General features: G+C 37.8%; 1 protein-coding gene across 10 annotated transcripts in view; it reads left to right on the forward strand.

The window, feature by feature from the left end:
* Positions 1 to 24,199, forward strand: part of ST7 (suppression of tumorigenicity 7) — a 242,932-nt gene that overhangs the window by 126,476 nt on the left and 92,257 nt on the right. For all 10 annotated transcript variants that reach the window (XR_007121535.1, XM_047695088.1, XM_047695090.1 and 7 more), the window contains exons 3-6: positions 9,491 to 9,650; positions 19,577 to 19,631; positions 20,262 to 20,377; positions 22,063 to 22,138. Coding sequence is in view for 9 of the 10 variants with exons in the window: in XM_047695088.1 (XP_047551044.1) it covers positions 9,491 to 9,650; positions 19,577 to 19,631; positions 20,262 to 20,377; positions 22,063 to 22,138 (407 nt within the window). In the remaining variant the exon portion in view is untranslated. The remainder of the gene's footprint in view (positions 1 to 9,490; positions 9,651 to 19,576; positions 19,632 to 20,261; positions 20,378 to 22,062; positions 22,139 to 24,199) is intronic.

Consider the following 24,199-nt stretch of genomic DNA (forward strand, 5'->3'; position numbering starts at 1 on the left):
CGACCCCCTCCGCTGGACTACCTCTCCTGTGTTCGGGGGGAGGGGGCAGCTGCTGAAACCAGACAGGCAGTGTGCGGAGCGTCTCAGGTGGCATCTGTTCTGCAGCCTTCTCAGGAGGCACTAGCTGTGCTTGATGTGAAACTCTGAGCTTCGGAAAACCCATGATGTTTGAAGATTTTGGAAGGCCTTGCTCAAAAATGCGTGGTTCGTACTGAGGGCAAAATGGCTACGATGCAGGAATAGTTCTAGATAGCTTTAGCCTCCTGCTTGAGAGATTATGGGCATCGTTGTTGTCCTGCCTTTGGGGACTTAGCTTTGGTAGCTCTTGAAATGTACCCAGGGTTGAGGTTTCTATTCAGCCACTGTTCTTTTCTGCCAAGTGCATTTTCTGCCAAGAGGCAGCACTGAGGTAAAGGATCAGGTCCTTAGTGGTTTGTTTGCTGGCACAGAGAGACAATTACCTAACTACTCTCCCCTGAGTGATGGACGGAGAGCTAAGCAGTGAACACTGAAAGTACAGGGATGCCTCTGGGGAAGTGGTTGTTTGGGGACCTCAGGATTCCTATGCTGGAGACGGAAATTGTCATGCAGTGTGTTGTCTTAAGAGAAGAGGGGTAAATAAAAACACCCTGAAAAAGTCATCTAACTGAACAAATATACATACAAGTAAAATGTATTTGGCAAATGCTACTGTCTTTTACACTAATGTGTTTAAAAATAGATGAGTACTAATTGATGTGTATTTTACTAGACATCACTGCTTCTTCTTAATTTTGCAGGTTGAAAGCCAGCAAAGAGTTTGGTTACACCACCTACCTTTCACTCTTCCCTTTTGGTCTTGTGCCCATATACTCATCCAGCCAGCTCTCTCCCTTGCTCAACTCCAAGAGGCCCCCTGCCCTCTTGGCCTCTTGGCACAAGGCTACTGATCTCAGTCCAGTTCCAGCCACAGGAACTGCACTTGTCCTCACAGTCCAAACCAACCAATTTAGTCTTTTAGTTGCTTTAGCAAGGACATGCCCAGTCTGTTTAAAGTAGCCTCTCAGAATAATGTTCATTTCAATGGAGAAGATTTCTGGGTTTTCTTTTTATTTTTGAGAGTGGGAAGGTGGTTATGTGGAGAAAATGCTCCCCTTAATTTTTTCGAAATGTTGGTAGAACGGAGAAAATGCTGTATCTTATATGGACATTTATACATAGATTCCCCATTATCATGGATGTAGACATGCTTCTACACCTACATTTTACACATATATTAAACAGGTATAAAAAGAGGCATCTAAGGCATAATTTTAAAGAGTGAGAATCAAGAACTAAAGAGGGATGGGGCACCTGGGTGGCTCAGTGGGTTAAGCCGCTGCCTTCGGCTCAGGTCATGATCCCAGGTCCTGGGTTCGAGCCCCACATCGGGCTTTCTGCTCAGCAGGGAGCCTGCTTCCTCCTCTCTCTCTGCCTGCCTCTCTGCTTACTTGTGATTTCTCTCTGTCAAATAAATAAATAAAATCTTAAAAAAAAAAAAGAAAACTTAAAAAAAAAAAAGAACTAAAGAGGGAGGAAATTAGAATAGTAAATAAAAGACTTAGCTCATAGATTACATGTAAAAAATTATGTTTTTGGCAAAGTGTAGAAGAGATGAAATTAGGAATAAGTTGTATCAAAAGGTCCATTTATTGAGGCCCTACTCTATGCCAGATATTAAGTACTTTTCATATATTACTTCATTTAATTCTCTTTAAAATTCTAAGTGGTAGATATAGCAGTGGCTTTATGCTGCTGAGTATAAACAGACACAAGCATTAAATAATTTGACCAAAGTTATATAGTAGAGAAATGGTAAAATTTGAATATGGATCTCTTTGATCATGTCCTCCATCACTTCCTGTTCAAAAGTAAGGAAGTAGGACTGGAAGATTGTTAGGGACCCTTTCAACTTTTCCGTATCCCTCTAAAGAACTTGACTTGCACTTGAGATAGCACTTTAATTGACAGATGTGTGGATCACCCTAATGATGGTGATTCTGGAAGTACGAGTCAAAAAAGACTTAGGGAAACTTGACTGGAAGGGCTCTTAGGGTGTGGGAAGCTCCTTATAAATGTCAGAATGTGTTGATTTATGAAACAAGTTATCTCTTATCTATAGAATAAAGAAGGAGAGATGCTGTGGGGATCACATGGTAGGGGAGCCTGCAGATGATTAGAGGAAACTGAGGCTCATTCAACTTTATCAGATTACAGCTTGTTGGGGCCACCATAAAAATTAGTGATTTTCGGGGCGCCTGGGTGGCTCAGTGGGTTAAAGCCGCTGCCTTCGGCTCAGGTCATGATCCCAGGGTCCTGGGATCGAGCCCCGCATCATGCTCTCTGCTCAGCAGGGAGCCTGCTTCCCTTCCTCTCTCTCTCTGCCTGCCTCTCTGCCTACTTGTGATCTCTGTCTGTCAAATAAATAAATAAAAATCTTAAAAAAAAAAAAATTAGTGATTTTCCACAGGAGACCAAGCAAAGTGCCAGGCCAGAGAGTAGACATGTGTCTGTCAGGCTCTGACTGTAGATAGGAGTATTTGAACGGATCAGATGAATGATTAGACATGCAGAAGTGAAGAAGGTGAGTGTGAGCAGATAAAGATAGCAGATAAAGGGACAAAACTGCGCTTTGGCTTTATCAGTTTAGATTTGAGCACAATTTGAGATGTTTGAAAATCATGTACTTGCAGGGCTGGGGAAAAGAACCCTCAGTGGCCATCCAGTTTAAACCAGTAAAGACTTAAAGATTAGGCATCCGGAAAGCTTGTGACTTGCTCAGGTTACCCTAGTAGGTAAGGGTGGAGTGAGGACTGGAAGTTAAATTTCTGCTGCCTTGGCATAGTATCATTCTGCCTCTCATAATGGTGTTGATCAAGGAAATGGGTAGCAGTAGTATCTAACAGTTGACGTTTTTATTTTAATAGATCCACAGAAATTGGTCAGGGAGGTAAGAAAGAGGGTAGAAGGAAAGAAGGAAAAAGAAAAGAAAAAAGAGAAAAGAGAGAGAAGGATGGGCACCCTTCCCTGGAGGAAACATTTTTTTCTTTATCCAATTGACCGTGGATACTTACCACAATTTATAATTATGTTTTATTTGTGTCATCATTTATGGCCTTTGTTTTCTGTGTAATGGAAGCTTCACGGAGACTGGGACCATATCTGTTTTTTGTATACAATAATATAATGCCTGGGTAGACTTTCATAAAATATTTGTTGAAAGCACAGAGATCCAGTGAGTGAATGAATGAACTGATTGTGTCAGAATGATCTGGGGAGCTTGTTTAAAGCGATGGATCCAACCACCACTCCAGACCAACTGAATCTGAATCTAAATCTCCAGGAGAGGGACCATGAGGATAGCGGCTTCACGGCATGAGCTGGCAGGGCCCAAGGCCCACAGTGCAGGATGGCTTCTCCCCATGTCAGTACGATTCCTGATCTTCCCCTGGGAGGGTGACCCTCCTCTCCAGGCCATACTCATTAATGCTACAGTGGTAAATCTCATCCTGTGAACATACAGACATGGAGGTGGCGATGGATCATTAACTATTGACCTTGAAGTTGACCTTGACCTTCACTTTTCTATCTTCTCTCTTTTCTTAAAACTTGGGTGATAGGTGGCCATGAAAACAAGTGAAAGGCATGAATACCAGTTCTTCACACAGCCCCCCTCCATTGTTTAGGGGCACACAACCGAGGAGGGACTGACTGAGACCAAGGAAGTGGGAAGCTAAGACCCCTTCTATAGCACGCCAGTATTCCTAAACAAAACATAACAGGAACCAGAAGGGAAAGACAGTCTGTCATGTGGAGTTGGGTTCGGGGTGGGGGCAGACTGTGGAAGGGTAACTAGGTGCAGAGACAAGGATATATTTGGGAATTCTAACAAGAAACTAAAAAGATTATGAATATTATGTAGTCCATGCCACTGCCTTGATATCTCATTTAAGCACAGAAGACCCCCTTTTGCCAAAAAACGGTTTACTACCAGATATATTTCTAAAGACTTAGAACAGGTATCAATTTTGCAGTTTTTCTATTTTGGAGCAGACTGCATGAAAGTTTCATGTTTCCCTTTTTAATCTCCAACATCACTGTATCTATGCTCCTGTGATATTATTACCTACTTAATTGTTAAGAAGCACTTAGCCAATTTCAGGCTGAGACTTCCTTGTATTTCTTGTGGGTTTAATGGAATTGGTATGGAATTACTAAGGTGCTGCTGTATGGGAATCTTGAAGCATTTTTAAGTATAGGGTATAGGGAAGTCCCTGATTCACAAGAAGTGTTTTATATATGGAACATGCAATTCAAGAAGAAGAGGGCTTATTGGCTAAGGACGAATCTAGCCATCTTCAGGAAAGACTCAGCTTTTAGGTTTGCAGGGTAGGTGGAAGGGTCTTGTTTGTTTATCCCTTTGGCCAGATTTTTGTTCCTTCCCTGTGGGAGAGTTGTACTTTAGGTCAGCTCCAAACCTGGATCTCTACCCCTAATCCCAGTGCTTTTTGGTCATTCTCTCTATTTCTGCCAAATAGTATGGAAGGGGTCACAAAGCATTGCTAATGGGGTACTTGACAAATTTTAAATATGATATGGGTCTCGAGTATAGTTTTTGGTCCTTCTGTTCTGCAAGATGTAGATCCAAACTACTACTTCGACTCTCACATTTGCAATTCCATCCCTACTTTCTTTATTCTCAGAAGACAAGCCTTACCGTCGTCTCCACTGAGATTAGTGTCACCCACTTTGTCCCTTTGTTGCCTTCTTACTGGTGTAACAGCTCATACCACACCCTATTTTCCAAAATAGAATGTTCCCCTCTATTCATCATTCATCCTTCCTTTTCTTCCTGTCTCAGGACAAGAAATGATAGGTTACCTTTTGAGGGTGGGGTGGGTATGCTTTCTGGGCTCTTGGCATCATGCCTCTTGGTCATTTGTACTCTTTTGTATCTTTAATGTCTCTCTTTTCACTAGCTTCTTTACCCTTCCACAAATTTGTATAAGTCTATCTTTTTTTAAAAACAATAAATAAAAAGAACAGAAGAACTTTCATTGATCCTGCTGTTGATTTAGACTATCTTCCATTAAAGCACTGGGCCAACCCTTGTCATCCATCCATTTAATTATCCAACTATCCATCCATCCAGTCTTGTAATCATTCATCTGTGTATCCATCCAACATTAACTGAGGGCTTACTGTGACATTATTTTGTGTATCAGATAATTGAGCCCCAGAGAATCAAGAGACCCAAACAAGGTCACACAACTTGGCTATCATGAAATGTATGTGAGTTTTGAACCCGGCTAGATGGGAGGGCAAGTGTTGATTTCCTAAATGCCACATCAAATGGATGATTTTTAGTTCTCATCTTACTTGATCTGTATAATCTTTGGCGTGAAGCATGAGTTGGAAAAAAAAAGCACTAGAGGGATTATGCATTTAAGACTTGAGATAGTAAATTTATATTTTAATTCTATGGTTGTCAGATTAAAACCTGTTTTATTGCACTGAGGTAAAGCCCACTAAGCTACTAGCATGTCCAAGGACTAATTTTAAAATCTAAATTTGTTTATGAGAGCTTTGCTGTTTACATTGTCGGTTATGCACCAGGGAGAAGAATTCAAAGTGACACCAAATATGTGTGTGTTAAATAACACCATCTGCCCATTTGAATGTGTGCAGCTATTTAAAAATCCTGTGAGGTTCTGGCCCAAGCCTGTCATGTTTCGGGATAAGGGGCGAATTATTTTGCTAACCCCAAATTAGAAGACTTAGTTTGAGGTTTAAGAAGGCTTCAAGTCCTTCCCTACTTTCTTTTGCAAGTTGTTCCTTCAACAGGTATTAGAGTCTCTGCCCTAGTGTACTGGGGACATTCGTATAGTACAAAGAAAGACCATGATAGGTAAGAAGGCATCTGCTGCTGTGAAAAAGACAGGCCTGAGAAGACTTCCCCCTTGCCCTCCAAAGAGCTGCATGAATAACCCGGTCTTTACTGAGACCTGTTAATCCTGCTTTAGAAATCCTAGATGGAAGCTCTGTCTCCTATGATCATGCAAATACCTCATTAATATGAATTATTTAGGATTAATTATCCAGTCCCACTTGATAGATTGGGACTTCTGGATTGGTTTTGATAGCTGAGAAGGCAAAGAAACAGTAGCGTCGATGAAAGGCAGTAGGATATAAAGATTTGAAAAGGAAGATGATAGGCTACATCTTTCTGTGTTTCAGTATGCAACAGAGTTACCAAAAGATGTCTTGTTGCAGAGCCCTGGGGAGATCTGGGACTTTAGGCTGAGCAGCTACTTAATTTGCTGTGTGACTTTGGTCATTCCTCATTCTTTAAATGGAGATTGTGCATGGTCCTTTAATGTCCCTTTTAGTACTGACATTGTGTGATTTCTTCTGCAGAAACTGAGAAATCTGGAGTCCCAAGGTGTGTGCATGTGTGTGTGTGTGTTGTGATGGGTATAGGCTATATCAGGAAGAAGCTGTGAGAGGCGTTGTGGTCTGTGGCATGGACTCGTGGTATCAGGGGCCACATGTGCATTTTATATAACCCTGGAGCACAGCTCTTGCCTGGTGTGGAGTACTTCCTGCATGTGACTGAGTGAATGAAGTCCTGGTAGGTGCCCAGCATCATAATATAGAAAGCAGAGCAAAAGCTTAGGGTAACAAAAGCTCTCCACCGCAGTGATTGAGAGCCATTGCCAGTTCTGTGCCCAGTGTTCTTGGGTTGCTTGGAGCCTTCCTTCTCTTCTAATAAAGGTGAAGCCACAGATCTCTTAAGGGCTTTGTTGAGTGGTCAGAACTGAATGATGAGCAGTACCCTTTTTCACAATGATTTCTTGGGCTTTCAGCTGACAACTTAGTAACAGACAAGAAGATGCTGTTCTAGCCTGAATCATAGACTAGTGACAGCGGAGGGCATCAGTATGCCAGGTGTCCCGTGCAGGGAAGATATGTACATTATCAATATAATAAATGGTAGCTTTGCTATTACTTTTGAGAACCAAACATGCAATGGGTACTGAACTGGGGATTTTACATGGGAATTGAAACTAGGTGTTTTACATGGGTGTGAAAATGGAGGACCCTTGAAGAAAAAGAATGAATATGATTTCTACTTTACAGTTGCAGAAACTGCTGTTCAAATAGGTGAAATAACTTGCCTGAGGTAACAGACTCCTTGGATTCATGGTTTGTCAACTTACCATTCTTAGCTTTGTTCCTTCAAGCAAGATCTCTTATTCCTAGCATTCCACATGTTATAGACTAGTTCTGTCCCTTCTTAACTTTCATACATATTCTCTTCCATGTCTGCCCACTGAAGTTACTGGAATGACTTAACATATGAAAATTTATATAGTCAGAGGGGTAACTTTTTGGAATTAAATTAGAGTTGTCATAGAATTGGAAACATTTGGTTTGATTGATGTCTCCTTTTAGTCATTTATAGATGTTCTTTTTGTCTTAAAAGGTGTTTTGTTTGTTTGGTAGAGTGGAAAAGAGAAAACATTGATTTTTAAGTAATAGCCCAAAGTCCATTCCAGAGTAGGTAACAAAATCTTGTTTTTATGAAATACGTAATCATAAGCCATCAAAAAAACAAAAAAAACAGGGGCGCCTGGGTGACTTAGTGGGTTAAAGCCTCTGCCTTCAGCTCAGGTCATGATCTCAAGGTCCTGGGATTAAGCCCCGCATTGGGCTCTCTGCTCAGTGGAGAGCCTGCTCCCCCCTACCCCGCCTCTCTGCCTATTTGTAATCTCTGTCTGTCAAATAAATAAAATCTTAAAAAAAAAAAACCCACAAAACAAAATATTGCCATTTTCAGTGACATGGATGGAACTAGAGGGTATCATGTTAAGTGAAATAAGTCAATCAGAGAAAGACAGTTATCATATGATCTCACTGATAATGTGGCATTTGAGGAACAAGGCAGGGGATCATAGGGGAAGAGAGGAAAAAAATGAAACACGACAAAAACAGAGAGGGAGACAAACCATAAGAGACTCTAAATCTCAAGAAACAAACTGAGAGTTGCTGGAGGGGAGGGAGTTCGGAGGGATGGGGTTGCCTGGGTGTTGGGCATTGGGTTGGGTATGTGCTATGGTGAGCGCTGTGAATTGTGTATGACTGCGTATGTCACAGACCTGCACCCGTGAAACAAATAATATATGTTAATAAAAAAAAAAAAAAGAGGGGCACCTGGGTGGCTCAGTGGGTTAAAGCCTCTGCCTTTGACTCAGATCATGATCCCAGGGTCCTGGGATCGAGCCCTGGGTCGGGCTCTCTGCTCGGCGGGGAGCCGGCTTCCTCCTCTCTCTCTGCTTGCTTCTCTGCCTACTTGTGATCTTTGTCTGTCAAATAAATAAATAAAATCTTAAAAAAATACATTAAAAATAGGTAAGCATAAAGGTAATTAATTCTATGTTAGTACCACATTCTGTATTATATTATAAAAATATGGTATAGTTAATCCTATGAGACTCTGGGATATAGCTGATTCTTAAATTTCTTCTGTGTGATGATTTGTGGCTGCTTAAGGAACAAATCCCAAATAAGGCAGGAAGAGAAGAAAGAATGTGGGAGAGAGCAGCTTTGAACAGTAGTGGGAAAGTGTTCCCTGGAGGGACCAAGGGGCCAGGGAAGTAGGCTTAGAGGAGGTAGCTTGTTTTCCCAGTGCTTAGAAGTCATGATTGCAGCCTAGTCATATGAGTGTTACTGCTTCTTTCCTTTTATTAATGAAAGTTACCTTTTTTCTCCTTTGTAATGCATGGTATATAATAATTGGTAAGCTGGTGAACTAGGAAACCTTAATGGTATTCAACAGATGCTTATGTTTATAAAGCACTTCTTAGCAGGTGGGACATTGCTAAGTCTCTCAGTAGTTGAGTACTATCCATACAAGAAATGGGATGCCTTCCATTCTTTCTGTAAAACCAGCTTTTCTCTAAGGGAATGCTTGTTTTTAAAATAAAAGTAAAATTTTGCTATCTTAAAATTTTGCTATCTTAAAATTTTTATGCAGGTATGGCTTTAATAGAATGTAAGGTGCCAAGACTTGGAATATTTCATAAGCCATACTTCTAAAACTTGCTTATTTGTAGGCATTTCTGGAGTTGTCTTTCTGCCATGGTGATTTTGTTAGAATAGTATGTAAATTTGGAGGAAAACGATACTGAGCAGCTCTTAACAGTGTTCTTTTATCCATGATTGTAGTTATGGATTTTCTTTGAAAACTAGCATCAAGTGGAGGAAACTACATTGAGAATTTAAAATGTAATTGGTGTTCTAATTTTATTAAACTGTAATTTTTAGAATAAATTAAGCAGAATTTTTGGAGTAAAAATTAAGTATTTAAGGTGGATGTAATTAGTAAATGCAGTATATTTCTTGGGCATGTGTACAAAAATCATGAACAGTAACAAGGACCATAATCACTCTTACTGTCTTTCTATTCTAGATATTTGAATGGTGGTATTTTCGCAAGTATGGAACGTCATTCATTGAACAAGTCTCAGTAAGCCACTTGCGCCCCCTCCTGGGAGGGGTTGACAACAACTCCTCCAACAATTCTAACTCCAGCAATGGGGACTCAGATTCCAACAGGCAAAGTGTCTCAGGTACGGAAAGTCCTTCACTTTGGACATGATTTACTTATTTTTACTAAATTATTATGACTATAAGACTGTAATAAGTTGTTATTTAAATATTAGTCTCTGGAGAAGAATGTTTATTTTCCCAAGGTGTTGACAGCTTCTACCAGGGAAATAGAATAGAAGCATCACAAGGAAAGGAAATATTTATTTTGTTTAATTTTATTTTCTCTCCATTTTGGTTTAGCTAAGGATCATTTACTTAGGTCAGTATTTCTAGCCTGAGTCTCTGGCCTCCTTGTCCCTAGTTTCTCGAACTTTACTGAATGTTTCCATTCTCTTTCATGATAACAGCAGAACCTTCTGTTTAACTAGATGTAATCATGTCACCCCTTTGCTTAAAAAGCTGCCTTGGTTTCCATTCCACTGAAGATAAAGCCCAGACTCCTTAGCATAGCATAAGGTACTTTTACCTTTCTTGCCAGCTATGGCTTCAGTCGCAGTCCTGTCCCTCTCCTTTTCATTTCTTGAACATGCCATGTTTTCTCATGGCCCTTTTCCTAGAAGTCGGTCTCCCTCTCTGGTGTGTTTGCCCGTTTTTCATAACCCAGCTCCAGTGTTACTTCATGGGAAGCCTTCTCTGATAGGCTGTACAATATCTCTCCACCTTTGTCGACTTGTAGCATTTTTATCTTTAGTAACATTTATCAAATCACACTGTGATGTTTCAGCTGCTTTATGGCAGTATTTCTAGCATTTTGCAGAATGTCTGCTCCATCATTGCAACTCAGTGAGTGAACAAATGAGTGCATGCAAGGCCTGTAATTTCTCCATTCATAAAAGAAGAGGGAAGAATATGGTCTCTTAGCTTGGTCTCTTTATCAGGTCAGTAAACATTTCCTACGTCCCTAATATGCATACAGGTTCTTTTGAATATTATGATTGAAAAAAAAAAAAAAGCCAAAGTTCTTGTCCTCATGGAGCTCTCACATCTACTGAAGGAGACACAGCGGTGAGTGCTGTGATTACATGAGGGGAACATACAATACTATGGAGAGCCAAGGAGGGGTTCCTGACCCAAACTGGGGGAAGAAGTTTGCTTCTTGAAGGGGAGGGCACTAGTTCTGGTACTTGAAGGATGAAGAGGAAGAAATTAAAGAGCTAGATTAGATCTGGTTTTTTTTTTTTTCTTTCTCCTAGAGTAACTCAGTCTCAGTCTGCATTTCATAACCATCTCACCAGGTAATAAGCATCAAGGAGCATTGCACATACATTTTATTTCTGTTGTTGATCTGGTGCCCGTTCAGTAGACACTTTGCCACCCATCTGAGAGTGGCAGGGGGCACCAGCAGGTACACATTTTTTTCATCCTAAAGGGTACGAGAGATGGCACCACTCAAGTAACAAATTGTCTGGGTAAGGGGGGGGGTCTTCATCATTCTGTCATCATCACATAAACCATAGTGGATAACTGCCCTCAGTTTGCATCTGCTGTGAAGACCTCTTGTCTGATTTGAGTTACTATAGTCTTTGAGTGCTATAAAACATCGTAGGAAGTTAACAGATTAGAAATGGAAAGCAGCCTTATTTCTTCATTCTTCATTGTGAGTACATTTTTATTTTCATTAAAATTCTCTCTACACAATTTAAATTTCTTGATATCATTCCTTAATGCAATGAAGAGTTCTTCTTACTGTCACTATTATTTTGCTGTTTCTCTTTATGGCTAACTTGAAGTAAGCCTTATGTATTATATAAATCTTGATGCTATTCTTAGTGCTTTTATGGCAGTTTTAAAAGGGAGAACCTCAGCCCCTTATAAAAACATATTCAAAAATAATGATCATGGAAATTCCCAGTTTTATTTGTACCGAATTTTTACCCAAGACTGAGTTTTTGAATATTATTATAATTCGGTTCCACTAGTATTTGCTCTATGCATGCAGTTTTTCTGTTCATTTCCTATATAAGAGGTACAGCATTTACGATCTAGCATTTTATGATCTGATCTGATAAGAATGTTTGAATAGTTACATTTAGCGAAGGGGAAATTACCTTATCTAAGTATATTTAGGGCTCAGTCTGCCCTCTTCTTGACAGCTAGGTTTCTAAAATTTGGCTGACTTAGCTCAGCAGACATGTATGTGAGTATGGTTTCAGTGGGACTAATACTATTTTCCACTTCTCTTTTCCTGTGGTAATTTTTATTTTTGAATAAGAAAAATATTATTGAAGTATATTGTCTTTTATCTTACTTTTAATCACTTTCTATTAAATAGTCTGGTTTCATCTAAGTAAAGGAAAAAGAAAGTCCAAAGCTGAGGGTAATTAATAGCACATTTTCTTAAAAAGACGAATTTGTTTAACAATTCCTATTCCCTTAATAATAATACAATGGCTGTTGCCTTAATAACAAAAGGGTAAATCTTTTGATTTTCTTTGAGAATGACAAGACAGTTCTTTGGTGAATCTTACATGAAATACAACATGGCTAAGAAATCCCATGGATATTGGCAGAGGCAGTTTAATTGCTTATTTGAGAAAAAATAATTGAAAAACTTAAAGAAAAAAACCCCTGAAATTATTAGTTATAAACCTTGATTTATCTGAAAGCCATAGTGTAGCTCTTAAGGAGTCATTTGTTTTGGTTGAAAGTTGAAAGACCTGACCTGCTGAAGAATGATTTGGGTGGGGTTATGGGGAGTGGGAGGACTACAAATTGGCCTGGGTGCAGACTCTTTTAAAAACTATAGTAATCTTTATCTCTGGATCAGAGAAGAAATGTAGTTAACTATACAGCTTCTTAAGCTAGCCAAATTTTAGGTTTTTAGGTTAATATTTATTGGCTTAGGTTAATATTTATGAACATTTTACTTGTTTTGCTTTTTTTGGGAGCTAACCCACCATTTTTCGTCATAAACCCTGCTGATGTATTTGCCATGTCACTGTGTTTCTCACTGCCATTTCTTAATTCAACTCAGCTTATGAGCTGATGGTGTGCTGGGATTTAAAATGTGGGCAACTTCTTCCTGTCTGAAGGGAGGGGGTTCTCAGGGACCAGTAACATTTTGAATCTGGTTCATGGGAACATCTGTGTGATAATTTGCCCTGTTCTTGAGTAAGTTGCCATGAAGACAAGGGTTGGCAGCATTCACCTTCAAGATATTTGGAAAAGTTCAGGGTGCTTTATCACATGAGAAGTATCCTTGCAAAAGTCAAGTTCAAATGCTCTGAGATGCCTTAGTGTTCTCTTGCAGAGAACTAGATCTTTAGACAAAATCTGGTTATAGTTACTTGCCTTTGTCTCAAATAATTTCATTTTAGTCTCATTTAATCTTAATATATATTATATATATTTACATAGTATATATGTGTACATATGTAAGAAGCAGGTACTGTTACTATCTCTGTTATATGGTTGAGGATAAGTTGTCTGCCCAAGGTCAGTCCAAGGTCACATGGCTGGTAACCTAGGTAGTCTTACTTTGGAATCCAAAGTCTTAAGCCCCAACTAAAAAAATTAGCCAAGATCCTCTGTGAGGTCTGTAAACTCAATACTAATGTAATTACTAAACTGGTAAAATAAATAATTTCATAAAAAACCTGTACTACTATACATTATATTATTTCAGAAGTGATATTAGCCAAACTTACTTAGAAACAGCTTAGTGGTGGAATTGCTGGTGGTCGAGACCCGAGAGCTCAGGCTCTGGGGTCAGACAGATGTGGCCCTATCTTGGCCCTATCACTTGGTTGACCTTGGTTGAATCACTTACCTTCCTTGGTATCTTAATTTTCATACCCGGGAATAACAACAGTATCTACTTCACAGAGTACATTGAGGAATAAATGAGGTCATTCAGAAATAACAAGTCAGAGGACAATCATCAGGCAGTGTCCCCCAGATGTACTGACTTCTCTGTGAATATGCTGGGGAAGATGGCTCAGCTCCATGGAGATAGGGCTTTGGGTTCAGTGAGGTTTACTTATTAGCTCAGTGACTCACTTTTATGTCCAGGCCTTTCAGTGCTTGCATTTCAAATACATCGCTTGGCAGAATTGCAAATTGCTACATGTCCAGGAGCTTTGGAGTTGCTTTTTACTCATCTCAATTAGGGGAATTCAGTTGTCCTTGCCACATCTATGCATGTGTTGAAATGATTGTTTTAGCCAGTGCTTATTACATCTTTTAAAATCTTTTGCTACTAAAATGTATGTTCTAGTATAGATTTGATCTCCAGTTGAATTGTGAAAGTGCCTAAAACAGTTTTAGTCCCTGGTGAACATTTATTTAATAAACTTACTTCACAGTTTCCACAGTATTTGGTTGAGCTGATTGACTTAGGTCAGAAATAATCAGTGAGAAATGTATGAGAGATACGATAAAGATTTAACCATCTTAGCAATACTTGAAAAAAGTAGTACATGATCTTGAATAGAGCAGATCAATAAAAATGGTCTTGAAATTCATCATTTTTTTTTAAAGATTTTATTTATTTATTTGACAGAGAGAGATCACAAGTAGATGGAGAGGCAGGCAGAGAGAGAGAGAGGGAAGCAGGCTCCCTGCTGAGCAGAGAGCCCGATGCGGGCCTCGATCCCAGGACCCTGAGATCATGACCTGAGCCGAAGGCAGCGGCTTAACCCACTGAGCCACCCAGGCCCCCGAAATTCATCATTTTTTATACCTATTCTCATTCTGTAGAATCTGAGGGAATAACATATTTGTTGAGTTGAAAGCTATATGTTCCTTTGTGCCTTTACTACTAACTCTTTCAAAACAATTATTTCAAAGGTTATCAAAACAGCTAAAGCTTAACTACTTAAGAAAATGGATATTGTTACTCATAATGATTGTTTAAGAATAACTTGTGTGAGGGGCGCCTCGGTGGCTCAGTGGGTTAAAGCCTCTGCCTTCGGCTCAGGTCATGATCCCAGGGTCCTGGGATCGAGCCCCGCACCTGGCTCTCTGCTCCGCAGGGAGCCTGCTTCCTCCTCTCTCTCTCTGCCTGCCTCTCTGCCTATTTGTGATCTCTGTCTGTCAAATAAATAAATAAAATCTTAAAAAAAAAAAAAGAAGAACGTGTGAAATAGAGAATTGGGTATTCATTTTTGAGATATCAAAGCTATTAAATATATGGCAGAATCATATGTCAGACATTGACGGGCTTGGGCTTAATCTTGATTGTCATAATACATCTGGTGAAACTATTGAGGGCCCTTTTCTGGTGTACTTTGGAACTAAAATGTTTGAAAGTTTGTTTAAATGTGCCTAACATTTCCCTACAGGAGTTTTCAAAGCTGTTTTTCTAGTGGAAAATTTAATTGATGAAGTCATAGGATTTTTGAAATATGATGTTGCAGGTAATGGGCCCGTTGCATATAGTGGGTGGTTGTTGGTCACTCTGGACACCAGCCCTTAATCTCATTTACTATGAACAGCAGGGAAATTATATAGCTTTTCTATGCTTTACTTGTTTGTAAAAAGGGCCTACTATAGGACCCTCACTAGCATATGTAAGGACTATAGGTGATTTGAGCTTTAAAACCTCTTATAGAAAGGCTCCACGAAAATCAGGCTTATAGCTATGACAAAAGTTGCTATTGCTGCTGTTTATAATAATATTACCATTATTTTTAGATTTTAGATTCTGGGAAGCGGTGGTAACTTTTTAGTATAACAAATCTTCCTAGACTATAAATTAATAATTTATATGTTTGAAGGTTTATATATAAACACATTTATATGTTTATATGTGTATATATATGTATGTGTGTGTATATATATATACACACATACACACACATATATTTATTTATATTTATTTTTTTTAATCTTTAGGAAAGAAAGGTTCTCGGAGTAAATGAATTGGATGTGGAGTTAATTTTCTTCCACATGAATAAAAGCTCTGTGAGTTTGGAGCCTCTTGGTTTTTCTGAGAATTAAGTTCTCTTTTTCTTTGAAGATTGTGACAAAGCGAAGGTCTGTGGTTCCGTCTACTCCTTCTGTAGAGCTTCTTCAGCTGGTTGCCCTTTCTATTTTTCTACCAAGGCTATAAGCTCCTCTTTTTATTTTTATTTATTTATTTTTAAAGATTTTATTTATTTATTTGACACAGAGAGAGAGGGAACATAAGCAAGGGGAGTGGGAGAGGGAGAAGCAGGCGCCTCGCTGAATAGGTAGCCCGATGCGAGGCTCGATCCCAGGACCCTGGGTCATGACCTGAGCTGAAGGCAGACACTTAATGACTGAGCCACCCAGGCGCCTCTATTTTTATTTTTGTATTACCCAGGGTCCAGCCTCAGGACTAATACAGAATAGCCATTCTATATATGTTTAAACCACACAGTCCTGTGAGTGGTTGGGATAGGCATTCTAGAGGAGTGAGTGAGTACAAAAGACATGAAGGTGACTGTCACTGGGATGGCAAGCTTTAGTAAGGAATGGTGAGAGGGAAGGCTGAAGACAAGATTGTGCTTGATATTAGAAGTCCTTGATAGCAGTAAGTTTTTTTTTAAATGTTCTTTGTCTATGACATAAAAACTTATGATCATCCTATTATTACAAAGGGTGGAATCTGTTCTGCAGACTTGGGGAACTAAACAAGTACTATTCCAATATTTATTGCTTCTCTTCCTCTTGAACTACATTCTTGCAAGCGTGCTAAGGTCTGAATATTTCTCTCAGGATTTGTAGATAGAGACTCTTCTGTGGGCTGCTCCAAATGGAACTATAGACAGTATGTTTATTGTATTGGGGCATATTTTTAATTGGGCTGTTAATGTCAGCAAGCCCTTGATGGAGTCCATGTCAACTTCTGGGTCTTCTAAAGGGCACTGAAATTATTGATTTTTTTTTTTTTTTAGAGATTTTATTTTTTTGACAGAGATCACAAGTAGGCAGAGAGGCAGGCAGAGAGAGAGAGAAGCAGGCTCCCCGCTGAGCAAAGAGCCCGAAGCGGGGCTCGATCCCAGGACCCTGAAGGCAGCAGCTTAACCCACTGAGCCATCCAGGTGCCCCTGAAATTGTTGATATTAATGGAGAATGCAAATTTCCTTTTGGAAGTAAAATTTTAATTCTGACTTAAATAATTTATTCCTCAAAGACATGAGTAAGGTAAGAGACTGGACCTCGTGTGGAAAAAATTTTACCCTCTGGATATCTGAGTTGAACTTCTTGACTTAAATCTTCACATTCTAATACTTTTGGTATTTATAACCTCTGTCCCTATCACCAAACCATCAGGCAGTCTGATATTTATGGGTTATGTACTCAAGAGTAATTCCAGAGGGAGAGAGTTTTTCTAGTAATGGTTAGGATTATGAAACAGAGTAGCAAAGAAGAAATTAACATAGCTGTGACCTAACTTGAGGTAGAACTTTGAGGTGTTCATATTCTACCTCTAGTTGCTTATTTCTTTAAAAAAATATTCTGGTTTTGCACCAATTTGAAGGATACAGCTAATGAAGACGTTTCTTACGTACTTCTATATCACATATATATATATTTTTATCATTCAGAGTATTTTACATCTGTTATAGTTACTTAGATCCTCATTCCTAAGTTTCAGGGATAGAGAAACAATATAGATTACATGTATGACACTAATGTTAGCAGTGACTTTTTTTTAAAAGTTCAGTTTTCTGTTACAAGCCATAAAAGCATTTCAAAATGTTTGTGGCACCCCCTGCTGGCTGTATTGTGACACTTCCTTAATAAAGATCGTATCTTTAGATACTGCTCAAAAATACTTTAGGTACATACACCATTTCTCTTTGCAGTCATTTTTATGTAGAAATAATTTTATTTGTATCCAACATAAAATAGAGTTGAAATTTTAATTGGAGGTGTTTTGCTTTATGATTTGTTTCTTGAAATTTGAACAGTGCTTATCCTTCTAGGCAAGTAGAATAATGTATTCACTGGAGATAAAATTATTTGCCATAACCTTTTCACTAATATTTCAGATGAAATTCAGTGGGGCAGAGGCATCTCCCCACATGCTCCTGTTTTCTTGTAAATAATGCCACGATGGGGGCGCCTGGGTGGCTCAGTGGGTTAAGCCGCTGCCTTCAGCTCAGGTCATGATCTCAGGGTCCTGGGATCGAGTCCCGCATCGGGCTTTCTGTTCAGCGGGGAGCCTGCTTCCTCCTCTCTCTCTGCCTACTTGTGATTTCTCTCTGTCAAATAAATAAATTAAATCTTTAAAAAAAAAATAATGCCACCATGAACATCCTTTGTACATAAATATGTGTGCATATTTGTTATTTGCTAAATACTAGCCTTGCAATATTCATAAAACTTGAAGAAGAGCACTTTGGATCTTAAAAGACATCCTCTGAGGAGACGGTGGGAATGATGAGGACCTCAGAGTTACAATAGCCTTAAGGACAGCGATCCTGGTTTTTTGGCTCACAAGTGTGATTCAAGCCATGATCTGAAGTTCATTAGTGACCCCCTAAGGGCTTTTACATCTGGAAAAACATAATTATTTAAGAAAAACATAATTTTTTAGTTAGTCCTATAGGAAGTGACAGCCATTGAATATGGTTTCTCAGGAAAGAAATTCAAAGATGCTGAACTAACTGAACAAATCATCATTTGTTCAAATGAACAAAGATCATTTCCTAAATGTCGAATTAAGCTAAGTGTCAGAAAATTTAGCGCCATTATTTATAAACATTGAGCACATTTTAGGCGGGCTCCAGTCCTAATTTAAAGATAAATTTATCTTCTTTAAATGAAAACATGTCTTCCTGTTATATGTATACCTTTTGTTTGCTATTTTATCAAGAATGTATTGAGATTACACACAGTGTTTCTGTAGTGTTTTATGGTCTCCGTTTTCATGCTGTATTCTAGTAGTGCATTGCTTGTTTGTTTTCCCCATTGAGTGCTTAGTACTCTTGGATGGATGGATGGGTATGGATGGGTGGAAGGATGGATGTTGCATATAATAGGACTGAGAATCTTAATGAATCACGCATGGCCTTTAATGTTCTTTTGATATCTGCAATAATTGTTCACTTTTTTGTGTATATGTCTTTGGGTGTCTTTTGGTGGACTACACATACAGCAGTATTTTAAGTACTATTAACTGATTTTATTTTCTATTAAATATTACTCATTCAAAGAAATGTATTCTGAATCAGTAGAAAGTCTTAATCATAGGTTGTTTAAAAAGAATTGTAGCGTATTATAAGACACTACACTCTTATAAGACAGTCCTAAAAATTAATGATTGACTTTTCTAAGTCCTGTGGTTCTAAATTTCTGCAGTCCTTGTATAAGAAAGACGTATAATCTATTAGTACATGGTAGAATTATAATATTAGTATAATGATTGCTACATGTATCTGTATAAGCAAATAGTATTAATGCTTTAAAACAATATATTTTCATAACATTTCTCCCTAAAAAAATACCTTTATTAATTTTCTTATTACTACTTTATGGCGATGTAAAAAGCAATCTGGTGAATTATCACAAGATCAGTATTAACAAAGACCTTAAATAAAAATCTAGGGCACTAGCCTATTATAATCTAGAGCATAAGTTGGGCTTATTTAGGATTATTTTAAGATTTATTTTAGAATAATAGAAAGTAGTTTTACTTCTACCTGTATCTTCTACCTATAATTTTATAAGTAAATTCATAGAATTTGTTTAGACCTCTTGATGACTATTGGAGTTATGAATGAGCTGATTTTGACCTATACCTTGATTTAGCAAATTGAGGAAGCTTAGGCCTAGAAAGATTAGGGGAAACTTTCCAAATTCCTTGTATCTGAGCTACATTTCCTGATTAACCACTCAGAGTTTTTCCATGTTCCTTCTCATGTAGAGGATAAAATTATCTTATCAAATGGCCAGGAAGGGTGGTTTGCTGAATTAATTAGCTTGTAGTGTCTCTGAACTCTGTGTAACATTTTCATATTTCTCTTTGTTGCAGAATGTAAAGTATGGCGAAATCCACTAAATTTATTTAGGGGTGCTGAATATAATCGGTAAGCATTTGACAGCTTGGGAGACAAACGGGTCTAGTTCAGAGAGTAAAGACAGCAGCGAATGTCTTTGCTGGTTCATTTAGGGGTCATTGTAACCGTCTGGGTAGTGTTTTTGTTTTTGATACAATCCACAAATGTTTTGATTTTTCTGTTTTATAAATATTTTTGGGATTGGAATTGGGATAATATATAAAGATGTGTAGTTTTTAGAAATTTTCTATTACAGTTATTCATTTCATTATACATTGTACAATCAAAATATTTTGAAGCTTACCTAGAACGTGGTTATGAAGATGTCACAGAAGTTATGGAGGAATTTAATTTTTCAGAGCAATTAGGCATATCAGAATTTTCATGGCTTTTGGGAAATGTCTATTCATGATAAAATTAGGGTAAGTTTTCATTAGCTAGTGCTAGTAAAATTTTTTGACAAAAATATAGAGGAAAATGTTTCCTTCTTTCCTGCTGGTATACTTCCTAAAGAGAGAACAGGATGATTAAAAAAATTTTTTTTCATTAATTGGCGAAGCTGTTTTAGTTCATGTTTTATAGTTCAGCTGCTATGCAGCTTAATATATTGTAGGTCTTGCTTTCTTCTCTCAAAGTGTCTATTTATTTCCCCTTTACCAGGTATACTTGGGTGACAGGACGAGAGCCTTTGACTTACTATGACATGAATCTCTCTGCCCAAGACCACCAGACATTCTTTACTTGTGACTCAGACCACCTGCGTCCTGCAGATGCAAGTATGGACAATCTTTTAGATAGTTGCTGAGTGGAATGGCTTTTTGGTTTGAATAAGGTTATTATTTAAATAATAATGTTTATTGCTTTTAGAATATCTGCTCTACAAAACCCCCAATGTATAAAATACTAAATTGGACATTGACTAGGAGAGCCCAGAATTCTGATACTTAAAGGATTTATCACAATGAAATATCATTGTAGAAACAAGTCTTCTTGTTATAATTTAAAATACCATTTAGAAAAATATACTGACATTGGATTTATATATTTTGAGGAAGTATAAATTTTATTTAAAGCTAATTAATCCTTGGTTTAGGTAGGATGAAGGGTCATGTCTCTTTGATGATATTATAATTAGAAATTGGGATTCAGTGAATCCAAATGATAAATAATATTGTAGTGATTTCTATGCCTATTTATAGGTTCACTAGCATTAAGTTGGGGCATGGCCTTAATTATTGGAATCCATATTTGTTTTCCATCTTAGAGAAGGCTTTGCTTGGCTTGCATTTCACATTGTTTGAGGTTCAAATAATTCCACTGATATTTTTTATATTACCAAACTTAAATAAGTGGAAAAAAAATCTTTAAAAAGAGGAATATGTACATGCACCTAAGAAACTAACTTAGAATATACATATTTATAAAACAAATATGGAGATTGTTGCTCTTTTTTAAAAGGTACTCTTTGGGGGTGCCTGGGTGGCTCAGTGGGTTAAAGCCTCTGCCTTCGGCTGGGGTCATGATCCTGGGTTCAAGCCCCACATCGGACTCCCTGCTCAGTGGGAAGTCTGCTTCCTCCTCTCTCTCTCTGCCTGCCTCTGTGCCTACTTGTGATCTCTGTCAAATAAATAAATAAAATAAAAAAAATAAATAAAAGGTACTCTTTGCCATGGCGGAATATCATAGTCCAATAAATATTCCAGGCATTGAGCTTTCTGCAATATATATGAAGAAAACTGCTCTGGTATATAAAAAATGTGTTTGCAGCAAACTTTGGGAACAGATAGACATGTTAAGCAAAAGGCTAAAGCACTTTTTTTTTTTTCTATTCCAACTCCTAATTCTTCAAATGGTTTTAAAATATCCTAATACCCAGAGCCTATAGAATTTGGGAAAATGATCAATAGAGATTATGATGTGTCTAAATAGAAGGAAGAGATTAGTAGCAATTTCATCTCAAAAGAGGTAAAATAATATATGTTTCTTAACAACAAATGACACTAATGAGCAAAAGAAGTATTAAATCTCTTTTAGAATGTCTTTTCTTTCTTGATTAAGAAACCTTAATCTGTGTGGTGAGCATAGCATAACATGTAGCTTGGAGGATCACTATGTTATATACTTGAAACTGCTGTTAACACTGTGTGTCAACTAATACTTCAGCAAAAAAAAAGAGAAATCTTAATCAAGATTAAGTCTCTAAAATTATAGACCATGGGTTAATCTATAAGATTTAGATCTGTAATTTTATGAGCATAAGAAAGGTTTGGTATCATCTACTGAAGGACAATGATATAGCAAATTAGAATATTTGTGTGACTTTGGAGATTTGGGCTGACTTTCTTGGTAAGTGAAATACTGTCTTGTACTCAAGCTGAAAGCTTTTAATTTAACTAACTGTGTTGAGTCTTCCATATTATGTATATTGATGGACATGTTTTTTTCTCTTTTTCTAAAATAGTAATGCAGAAAGCCTGGAGAGAGAGAAACCCCCAAGCTAGAATTTCTGCAGCTCATGAAGCCTTAGAGATAAACGAGTAAGTGAGGAAAATCTTGCTTTTAAAAAGGAAAACTCATCCTTTGCTGAATGTATTTAGTTGCTATTAGTAGGATACTTAAATTATACATTTGACCTTGAGGATCGTATTGGGGGTTATTAGTTTGTCAAAAAATTTTTTTTTGTAAAGGATATCCATGTGATGGTGGTTTTTGTCATCTTAGAGAGCAGTTTAGTGGTTTTGCTATGACCATCCTTAAACAGCTTCCAAGGGCTATTCCAGGGCTTCCAAGATCTTTAGGGACTACCTGTGGCATATTTTAAGGACATAAAATCAATACAGTTCTTTATATATCTAAAACATATTGACAGGGAATTTTTTTTCAGTTATAGAGTTCTCATCTGTGCCATCACATTTTTTAGGTAAAGCTTTTGCTAGTCGGGAAAAGATAACAAAAACGTAAAGTGAAAAAAATTGCACTTTAAAAGTATTTCAAGATCAAGACAAAGATAAGAGGAAATGCTGTAGTTAGTGTTGTCAAACATGCTGTGGGTTACCAAGGAAGGCTGGGAAATATCTTCTGGAGATCTCAGAAAATGGGAAAGATTGTTAAAATTGGAGTCATAAAATCTCCGGGTTGGCAGAGACCTTAAAGGTCATTTAGCTCAACCACTCATCTGGTGCTTGAATCACCTCGACACTCTCCCTGCCAAGTGGTCATTGTTAAACTATTTTATGATTTTTTTTTGAAGAAGGTTACAGAATCTTCTTTGGAGGTCTTAGAAAAAAAAAAAAAAAGATTCACTTGAAAGTTGGAAATCCTGCCATTGTAACCTGTTGATCTATTTGGTTTCTGATTCTGTCATACAGCATATTTATTTTCCAGTTTCTTGTCATCTACAAATGATTTTGATATGCCTGCCTTCTGTGTGTCATCCATGTTTCTGATAAATATGTCAGGATCAGGGACAGAATTCTGTGACATGACATATACAGACTATCCTCCAGGTCCATGTCTTCATGACTCATCATCCTTTGGTATTGTTCAACTAATTACTAAGCCGCCCAAGTTACACTGTGATTCAGCTCATATTTCTCCATTTTGATCTTAAGGATGCCAGTTGTATCTATGGATCTTTATTGTTTAGTAAATTCTTTAGAGTAAATTAAGCTAGCACAACCTGATTTATTTATTCTTAGTGAATTTAAGCTAGCTTCTAGTGTTCACTACTTTCTTTTAAAAATGCTTGGAGACCATCCCTTTAATAATCTATTAGAATATCTTTCCAAATCACTGTTCTGTAGTTTGGGAAGTCTACCTCCTTCCCTTTTTGAACACTTTTACTATATTTGTCATCTCATCTTCTAGCACCTGTCCATTCTTTGTGATTCCTTAACTATCCACAGAGAGCACTTCCATGGCCTGCCTGCCTACGGGGGTCTGTTGGCTTCCTGGGATTTGCCCATCCCAGTACAGTAATTCATTTAGAATAGATCAGTTATTTGCTATCTTACATCTTTTTACCCATGTTAGAATTTAATTTCTTCTCCCTTTTTCAGCCCAACAATCATGCTCCTTGATAGAGAAGCCAGGAAAACAATAATAGTTAGAGAGTTTTGCTTTCTCTTTATTATCTGCTGCTACTAACTACAAACTTTTCTTGTTTTGATGTGGTTGTTGTGTTGTTTGTCTTTTTTGTTTATTTATTTTTGCGATGGTTGTAGAGAAATGGGGGGTGGTAATAGGGCCTTAAACATAATTTTAAAATGGGAATAGATGGTTGTCTTTAGCATTTTGTTGTGTCTTTATTTTGCTTTGCAAGCTTCAGCTAATTTGGAGTTTTAGCTCTCCTGACATTATTCTTATTAGCTCATTCCACTCTCTTGTAGTCCTTCATGACATGCCCTCTTTCCATCTTTTTTCACATGTCCTTTAAGAATCTGACCTTGGGAGAGATCTCTGTGCAGCTGTTTTGGTTATTTAATTGTCACCCCTCTTTTCTTCCTGAGAGGTTCATTTGTGACTATGGTGATAGTTGGACATTTGGAAGCTGCTCAACCCTCTTCAACCATTTTTTTCCCTTCAGAGTCTCATGCCAT

The sequence above is a fragment of the Lutra lutra genome, chromosome 11 (genome assembly GCF_902655055.1).
Source record: "Lutra lutra chromosome 11, mLutLut1.2, whole genome shotgun sequence".
Taxonomy (NCBI): domain Eukaryota; kingdom Metazoa; phylum Chordata; class Mammalia; order Carnivora; family Mustelidae; genus Lutra; species Lutra lutra.